This window comes from Vanessa atalanta, chromosome 7, assembly GCF_905147765.1.
Source record: "Vanessa atalanta chromosome 7, ilVanAtal1.2, whole genome shotgun sequence".
Lineage (NCBI taxonomy): Eukaryota > Metazoa > Arthropoda > Insecta > Lepidoptera > Nymphalidae > Vanessa > Vanessa atalanta.
Genome location: NC_061877.1, coordinates 11,809,092 through 11,818,984, shown reverse-complemented (window position 1 = coordinate 11,818,984; position 9,893 = coordinate 11,809,092). Strand labels below are relative to the sequence as shown.

Genomic DNA, 9,893 nt, shown 5'->3' with positions numbered 1-9,893 from the left:
TGGCATAAATATCCTTCAAGTAATATACCTCGAAACAAAAGTTCTGTATTTGAAATATCAATTTTGCAATTAAAACTTGACAGTTCTTTTAACATAAAAACCAGAACTCTTTCCTGTTGTGTCAGATTACGGTTTAGTGGTTTATGACCTTGAAGGAAAAAAGCGTGTACGTAAGTTTATGCACCCAATTGTACGCCCAGAAGTGCAATTGATCTGTGTGTTGGTTGCTGTGACATTTTATTTACAGCGCCTGCTTATAACTTAATGCAATCTCGAGAGATATAGTCAAAGCATACTTTATTTAAGCAGGCTGTATTAAAAACATTTGAATCGGCATTTCAGTCTAAGAGTTTGAAGTAAAACTACAACCAGTTCGGAATGTGGATTTAAGCTAAAAGAACTGGCGAATATCTTAGTATTAGTAGGTTTTGTTTACGATTAGATTAAATAAATAAATAATAACTTAGCTTTTCTTCGTGTATTAACTGTATCGACTTGTTTGGTGAAAATTACTTACAATATTACAGTAATTACTGAGATACTACTATAGATCGGATTATTCATCAAAATATGCCATTTACAATTGCAATGATGGCTTATATACTTACAAACACATTTGTGTTTGCATTTAGCGAAACTTATTCATTTTAGTTATGAAATGTACAGCACGAGACATTTTCCTTTAACACATTATGATAGAAGCTTTTATTTTACTTAAATTTTACGTTGTCACTGGTAGAAAATGTTTTATCTTTGAATGTTAAATTAGGTGTACTTATGTAAAACACGTTGGGCCGTTGGTTTGCTCCTGAACCCTCTCCGGTTAAGTTGGATAGCCATCCCATTGCACCAAAAGCATTGCGCATACACTTAAGCGTTATTACGAGTATATCTAATTCGAAGTTGGTTAATTTCCATCGAGAATGGTCTCTGTGATCATGCTTAGCGGTAGAGCTTTGTGGTATACTGCCTATTCAGGTACTTCAGGTATTCATTCATGAGATATTCTACCGAAAAACTGAAATATTTAGTATTGTGATATTCCCGTTTGGACGATCGATTTTTAACTTTTAACATTGCCGTTTCATAAATTCAAATCATTTGTAAAAAATCCATTGTTAATGAATATTCGATAATAATAAATATATTATTCGATATAAGATTATATATATGATAAAAAAGCGTGGAGTTAATGCTTGTTGACTTCCAGGCAGGAAACATAACGTACATATTATATAACTGTATTTAACTAACATGACTGCATTTTTAGATGTTGAAAAAGAGTAACTACTGAGTTTGTAGTCGGTCCTTCTCGGTGGTATCTACATTCCGAACCGGTGGTAGCTTTACTTAAAATAGTTGGCTAAATGATAATTCAAAAGTGCTTATAAATAAAAAAAAAAGTCTTATTTCACATTATTTATTTTCTTACTAAAAATTATACAAATCAATTAATTCGACGCTTAAATAACACAATGATATGAAAACAATATTTAACCAATCAAAAATTATTTTTTTCAAATGCTACAATCATAACTATTACTATTAATGAAAAACACACGTAAAACAACGAAGTCTACATAGTGCAATGATAAGAAACGAAATATTCGACTAGTTATTTAAACGTTATCATTTATTTATATATTAGACCTAATTATGTACATATTTGGCAGTAACTTATAAATAGGATTATTTTATAAAATTACACTTATTTGTTTTTTAAACATTTGGCACGTGAGAATAATAATACAACTAATGTTTACTGTAGTCCTTCAATAAATAAGAATTTCAAAGAATAGTTTTTTTTTTTTAATTCGATTCGAACAATCTTGATACATTAAAATTACAAAAAGTATTTTTTTATTTATTTATAATTAATACTAATGATGGATGATTTTCAGAATTTTAAAATTGTTAAATACAAACTGTTAGACTTGTTTTATTTATACAAAAAAAAATATGTAAATCCTTGTTACCATTCAGAATTAATATACTAAGGAATTCTAAATGCAATTACATTCAAGATCTAATCATTTAATAAATCAAAAGGTCTTTAAAAAAAGCATATTCTTCAAAGCGTTAAATATCAATTGTCTTTTGGTTTCATGATTATAAACTAGTCAACTTTCTTCTTGATTTCGAGAAGTTTCAACGTATGCAAACACCAGAACATAGCCGATGTTACGTAGAATACTTGAAGAGCCGTGATGGCCGGGCTCGTGGCTATACTCCTAGTGAGGAAGGCCAACGCTGAACATCTCAGTACTTCCAACATAGGTGCGTATTTTGAATTGTCTAATACCATCCCTATTATCGTAAGGGATGCTATTACGTAGAGAACGAAGATTATCACCGATAATGGCGTCATGCCCTGTGAACAAGTAAAAAAAATCAAAATCCTGTTGCAAAAGTGTTTAGAATGTTTCATATTAGTAACAATTTTATGTTTGTCGCAATTTCTAGAAAATATGTTTACGTTTCTACGAATATATATCAAATATCAATTTTGATTGTCAATATTAAAAAAAAAAAATTTAGGGCTCAGGTTATAAATAGAATATCATCATCATCCTCATCCTCCTGCCCTTATCCCAATTTTACTTGGGGTCGGCGCAGCATGTCTTCTTCTTCTTTACTTCTCTGTCAGACGTCATCTCACAAGTAACATTCTTTCTAACCATATCGTCTTTCACACAATCCATACATCGTTTCTTGGGTCGTCCCCTACCTCTATATCCATCCACATCCATACTCAAAACCTTTCTCACAACATGGTCCTCATTCCTCCGCATAACATGCCTATACCAAGACAGCCGGTTTCCAGATAGCTTCGAGAATATAGTATAATTAAATTATAATTTTGATTTTAGTACTAAGTACTATAATTAAAAGTTATATGATATGAATTCGAATAAAATTTTTCAACGAAGTTTTAATTACCTCAAATCCCGAACGAAACGAACAAACTCAAATTGTTCATTGAACTGTACTTAAATCGTTTCATCATATAAATTTACTAAATTTAATAGAAGCTTTTCGTCTTGCTCTTTAAATGATGTCTGTACTGCGTAACCTTTATTTGTGTGGGTAATAATAAATAAAATCTAAAACTGTCTGTCCTATTTCGAAACTCCTGGCTCCTAATACTGAATTCGAGTGGCATTATATTTTATTCTAGCCGATGAATTCTATTTGGAATGTGTCTCCCTGGAGACAATCATTACAATATTGTATCATGGAAGACGAATCGATTTCTAGAGTAACCATTAATGGTCGGTCTGAAATTATACAACAAAAACTAGATGGAGTGCGCTGAGCTTTATAATGAAGCAATAAAAGTAAATACAAAATCAAAACAGAATACAAATTTTCGTAACTGCAAAACGACCAGTTTTTTAGTTAATATTAATATTCAATGTTTTGATTTATCTGAGTATTCAGTATCTACCTCTCCGAATAATACACGCTGTATTTAGTTTAACTTGGCCTTAGGGACCACCATATATTCTGCCGCGAAGCAGCATTAATTTGCATTGTTGTGTTGCGGTTTGAAGGGTGAGTGAGCCAGTCAAACCACAGTCAAAGGATACAACAACTTATTTCCTAAAGTAGGTGACGCATTGGAGATGTCAGGTGGAAATGTCTATGATGGCGATGACATTCCATCAGCTGACCCATTTGTCCGTATCTATCATACCCTTTCAAAAAAAAAAAGATGACGAAACATTTTACTTGATGCTTAATGGTAACCTGCAGCCATAAACAGTGACTGCGTAAGAAATAAAAACCACTTTATCTAACTATGACTACTCTTGTGTCCGTAATTATACATTCTCACTCGTCCTTAAGCCAGAACCTTTGCCTTACGATCGGAAAATTAAAGAACTTATTTAAATTAACCCTGAAAAATGATCCAAAAGTGCTTATAAGAGCCCCCTTGATCAAAATATATTTTTATACGAATGTTGTTCATAATCTTGAAATAAAACGGTTTTCAACTTACCATATACTTGGAAGTCAATTCGAAGAAGCCGTACAAAACCACAGCGTAATGCAAGACGATGTAGAAATTACACCAGGCTGGTAGAAATACGTCGTATTTCTCCCTTAACTCGATCTAAAATTATTAAATTTCAAATATAAATCATCTATAAATAAACAAGTTTCATAAGAGATTATCAATAGATTAAAAAAAAGACGGAATAGTTTTTTTTTACAAAACGAATGAGCACTGATTTAATTTTATTCAGCCTCGGTGTCATATTTAGCTATATTGTTTTAGATCTTTTTAGTAATGTCAAAATAAAAAAAAAAAAAACGATAACTATCAAAAATACGTAAGACTTTTTTCTTTTGGTAGTATTAGAGATAATGAAAGTTGTAATACTTACATCAAGTTTCATATCTTCGTCTCCAAGCCTCGGGGTGCCCGGTTCCCAGCTCGGACCCCAGACAATGGCCTTAATCTTATCCCCCCACGTCTCTAATCGACGGAACTTCTCGACCACATAACCCGTGTAGAATATCTGTAGAAAATGATTATCATATTGTAAAGATATTTATAAAACTTACTTAACTCTCTTGGGGCATACGGCTTTAGATATATTTTTTATATTAGACACAGCAAATGTCCGAAACTTGTAAGCGTCATGTCGTGAGGAAACGCTTGCTGATTTAAATTGAGATATTTTCTTTCGTCGACGAGTAGATTAATTATTATTAACGCAAATTAATAGTTATAAAGGGTCGAATGAACTTCACGTCAAGTGAAAGCGATCGTGCCGCGATGATGCGCTTCGTCGCTTAAATATGTTTGATCTTCAAAAAGGTTCTTGCGTGTCACGCATATTAAAAAAAAAAACAATGAGAACGGGTCCTTTCCTCTAATTATTTTATATATATATATATATATCAGACATATCATAACAATAACAATCAGAAGTATTTTACGACAAATTCGAGAGTCTATATATTTTTTTCATCAATTATATTACTTCAAAAATCACCTCGTATAAATTTCTCTTTAAAAATGATATACATTTTATCAATTTAATAAATGGACTATGTCAATGGTGTGAATAGTGGCGTTACAGCAATCGTTACACATATATTTGTCTCTTTCGGTCATTAGTAATTCGAAATTCACAAGAAGATGACAGGACATTTTGTAAGCGTCCTTGTAGTTATATTACGTTTAATTGTAAAAGAGTAACTGTTCTATTTTTTTTTTTATTTCTTTTTTTATATTATTGGTAGGCGGACGAGCAAATGCGCCACCTGATGGTAAGTGGTCACCACCGCAAAAAGAGAATGGCGCTGTAAAAATATTAATCATACATAATGCGCCACCAACCTTTGGAACTAAGGTGTTATTTTCTTTGTGTCTGTATTTACTTATGAGTTGGTGGTACCTACCCAGAAGGGCTTGCACAAAGTCCTATAACCTAAGTACACTGAACGCTCTGCGATTGAAGCGTGGAATACGTTACAAAATATGTATGTCAAGCCAATCGTGCCAAGCGGGTGCCATTAGCATGTTTTATGTTCGAACGTTTTGAAACCCATATAACGTTTTAATTTCATTTGACGTACGAGCAAGAAAAAGTCCTACATTAAATCATGAATAATACACCAAAATTATTCTTTATATCGGAATACCAATTTTGAGCTTTATTCTTTTATAAATAAGTATCAAAGTTGTACGTACTTGTAAATACATTGGGTTGAAAGAGGGCTGGTTGTATATAAGTCCATATACGATTTCAATTTTGTCGTTCTCGGGCCTGAAAGTTCCGAATAGCCTGTCCCAAACAATCAGGACTCCACCGTAGTTCACGTCAAGGCAGTATTTGTTGCTACCTAAAACAAAAAAAAATGGCAATGAAAATCAGAGCATAGTAAATATTTGGTGTATTTGTGTGGGTGTACTCAACTACACCAAATATTTATTAATAAATATTTTTTCAATTTGTATTAAAACCACTTTATGTGACTTTAAGCTGTTGTGTCGTTTATCAATTTTTCGGCTTTTATTATGATTTTTCTTCTCTCTTTCATAGATTAATCTGATGATGATGATATATTTACATTCTAGTTAAGGAAAATAGCTTTGACACATTCTGGAACATTTACGAACCGCACTCTACTGTATATTTAGACAGCGCTTAACACTATTGATAAATTGTATTACCTCACTGCAGTCACGGGAATCGGCTTATTCCCGGTGTAAAATAGATTTGTTTAAATTCTTACTATGATTTTTAAATTTAGTTACTTTTATATTTTATACTATCAATATTTCATTTAAAAAAGTAGATTAAGGAAATTGAACATTTAACCAGAACACATCCATACATAGTATAGATGTTTAAGGTTGTATATGTAGGATACATAATGTTAATAAAGTTCTTTTTCCAACTGATTTTTTTTTCTTAATATTCTGCCACAGTATTCCAATAACCCGCATTGGAGCAGCGTTGCGGAATATGCTCCAAACTTTCTCCTCAACGGGAGAGGAGGCCTTAGCCTAGTAGTGGGAAATTAACAGGCCGCTAATGTTAAGTTCTGTGCAATTAATAATTCGTATATAGATAAAACTAAAAATTCTCTCGAAACGCATCCCTTCACTTTAAATAATTTAATTATTAATTTAAAAAAAAAAACAATAAATATAATATAATTTGATTTTTTTTTACTGTTTTACTCGAAGTTGTGTCACGCACACGACTGATAATTTAACGTAGAAAGAATAGATTCACTGCTGTAATTTTGGAAATTATTTTACAAGAATAACTTTCAAACTATTCGTTCAAATATGAACTGCTTCGGCAAACCCAGTAATGAAACGTAGTTCCAAAAGAAAACCACACTGTATTTTTCCATACTTCGTCGAGGTTAGCAAGTTAATAAATTAATTAGCTTCTTTTGAGCAAAATAATTGTCAGAAACAAATTAAATTTTTATTACTGCAAATACGGAATAATGAAAACCATTAAATTAAACTGTAAGTGTAAAAGTTGTTCGGTAGGAAAATATGATATGAGGTATTTCTGAACATCTTAACCTTTTTTGTAAAGATATCTATTAGGATGATAGTATTACAAATGTGACTTCAGGTGTATCTTTATCATCTATTTAATTTCTATAAATATCCTTTGGTTTCGATTAAAATTTAAATATAAGTCAATATCGAAAGCGAGACGAGACGAAGTGTAAATATTTATTAAGTATATGAAAACTCAGCCATTGTACATAAACATATATAACACTGGTGTTGTAACAACATTAAATCACGGCTTCGTTAACCCGCATACAGGAGCTGTGCTACAGAATTCTGTAAAAAGCAATACAGTAGCGTCATGGAATGAAGTTGAAAACCTTCTCTTCAAGAGGAGAGGAGTTTTTAACGCGGAATGAGACATTTACTGGCTGTAACTGTATCTTTGCTTTCGACTCAACTCATCTCAAAAATTATGCCATTACACCATAATTTCTCTCAACGTATACAAGATAATTTCTTCTGACTTTTAATTGTTGCATGACCTTGTCTATGATATCGGGCATGAGACGAGTTTTTGACTGTGAAAAGTTAGGGAACACGTGACCAAGTAAAATCTCAGTTACATAATAGTTTACTGTATCAAATTCCACTATTTTATATGATAATGATATAAGCACTACGTGGGTACAAATAACTGAGTCCAATAGAGTCTGATTTGCATTACAATGTATTTTCGATACCATAAATAAGTAGCTGACTGTAACGTATGGGGCTGTAAATATTTAGTACATCGGGAAACAGCTGATTGTGCTATGATAAATATTATTAATAAAATAACCTGCATGCCAAATATGTATACTTAGTATACAAAAGGTCGTATGTCGAACTACATATATTTTACAGGAGAGAATTTCAAGTGATTACTTTCTAAGATTTATCAGTTCGATATTAATATTAACGATCTGCAGTGTCTATGGTACCTAATATAATGTAGAACATTTATAACATATAATATACAAGTAAATAGAAGAGGTAACGACTACTTTTCCTATTTTTAAATTGAAATCAATTTTACACGCGACGTTTTTCAATAACGGTAATGTTAAGTTACGGTATATATAGTACGGTATATAATGTTAAGTTAAGTGTTAGCATTTATATAAGATCATTATTTTAACATTTAGATACTTTTATATATAGATTTGAAGTTGTGAATACTTTTTGTTGGTGATTTTATTCATATTATTTTTATTGCAAGATAACTATTATTTTATAGCAACCTTTCCGTACCAGTCGGTTTACGTTGGAGATACATTTAAATTTCGAATTATTATTAAGGGATTTATAAAGGAAATAATAATAGCAATAAATACTTAATCAGGGTCATTTAAAAATACGAACTATTAAAACAAATATGCATATACAAATAAATTTAAGAACATTAAGATGATACCTTATTATCAAGTAATTAATCAAGTACGCGCTTCACGCAAAAACCACTGAGTATTGACGTGAAATTTGTACCATTATACAGCGTGATTCATTGAAGGGTTTTGGCTAAACATTAATATTATGGCTACGTTATGTATTGAATTATATTGTATTCAACGTATAACGAAGCCGCAGTCGCCTGGCCGGGTCTGCTAGTCATTCTATAAATTAATTGGTCTATCGAGTTCTTTTGCATAACTGATATACCAATAAATTAACAAGCTGAAATGACAGTGACGAAAAATAAGTGTCGAATATTCCAGTGATTAGATTTAGGAGTGGTTTTCTTCAGCACGTGGAAATATATTCCTACTTAACGTTCAGTATCCGAAGGGACAGCGAATAGAACACGACGGAAAGAGCTTAAGTGTCGGAATTTTCTGAGCATTTTGAGTCTTATCTCATACGTAAGCTAACGAGGCAGTCATGTGTTCTATAAGTGATTTTAAAAATATATTTCGGTGCAAGGTTGTTATAGTTATTATATTTTTAAGGAAATTTATTTCTTTGGTTCTTACCGTTGTTCTATTTTTAAATAACAATAAAACGATTAAGTATTTGAAAATGAACGTTGTTTTATTAAAGAGTGAAATGCTGTTTTGTATTTGAATTGCAGCAGTCGCGACTCGTGATGATTTGTTTCTAGCAATTCGAGCTCCGTTTCTTTTTCATTTATTTTGAATAAAGTTATATGAACTATGGAATGCACCTTCGCCATTTTTTTCAAAGCTAAATTAGAAAATATTTTTTGTATTGTTTTTTTTTAGTATTCGTTTATTATTTAGGTAACAAAATCTTAAAAAGAGGATTATTTTAAAACTTTTTTTTTTTCACCGTTAGCAAAATAAATACATGTTTTTAATATAAAATTGCTTGGTGTACCACTCAAAACAATTTTGAACTACACCTTACATTGACAATGTGCCAGCAACCTTGGGAACAAAGATGTTACGTCCCTTGTGTCTGTAGTTAAACTAGGTAGGTCACTCACCCTTAAAACCGGAACACAAAATTATTAACTCTTGCTTCTTGGCGGTAGAATTTTCGATGAGTGAGTACCCAGACGGTACTTAAAATCAACATTTTAAACAGGCTGCTCATTGGCGATATAAAGTTATTATTTTTTACATTGCTTGTCTATGGACCGCGTACTCACTATAAGATGGCCCATTTACTAGTCCGTCTGTCAATATGAAATAAAATAAAAAAAACGAATTACGCAAGTTTGAATACTCACCATGGTGGACTCTATGATGGCTGGGTGTGTTCAGGATATACTCCAAGGGTCCCAAGCTCTTGATAGCTTCCGTGTGGATCCAGAACATGTACAGATAACTGAACTGGTGGTGCATTATGAACTGAGCGGGTGGTATCGCCAGTGCTAATGGAAGGTAGAATATCT

The 9,893-nt window shown here is 31.9% G+C and overlaps 1 protein-coding gene across 1 annotated transcript in view; it reads right to left on the bottom strand.

Moving 5' to 3' along the window:
* Positions 1 to 1,467: 1,467 nt before the first annotated feature.
* The window catches only part of LOC125065356 (alkylglycerol monooxygenase-like), a 43,140-nt gene continuing 34,714 nt past the window's right edge, over positions 1,468 to 9,893 (bottom strand). Inside the window, exons 6-10 of the mRNA XM_047672917.1 lie at positions 9,729 to 9,891; positions 5,708 to 5,859; positions 4,392 to 4,526; positions 4,004 to 4,117; positions 1,468 to 2,371 (exon numbers count right to left, since the gene is read on the bottom strand). Of these exons, the coding sequence (XP_047528873.1) occupies positions 2,117 to 2,371; positions 4,004 to 4,117; positions 4,392 to 4,526; positions 5,708 to 5,859; positions 9,729 to 9,891 (819 nt within the window). The 3' untranslated portion in view covers positions 1,468 to 2,116. The remainder of the gene's footprint in view (positions 2,372 to 4,003; positions 4,118 to 4,391; positions 4,527 to 5,707; positions 5,860 to 9,728; positions 9,892 to 9,893) is intronic.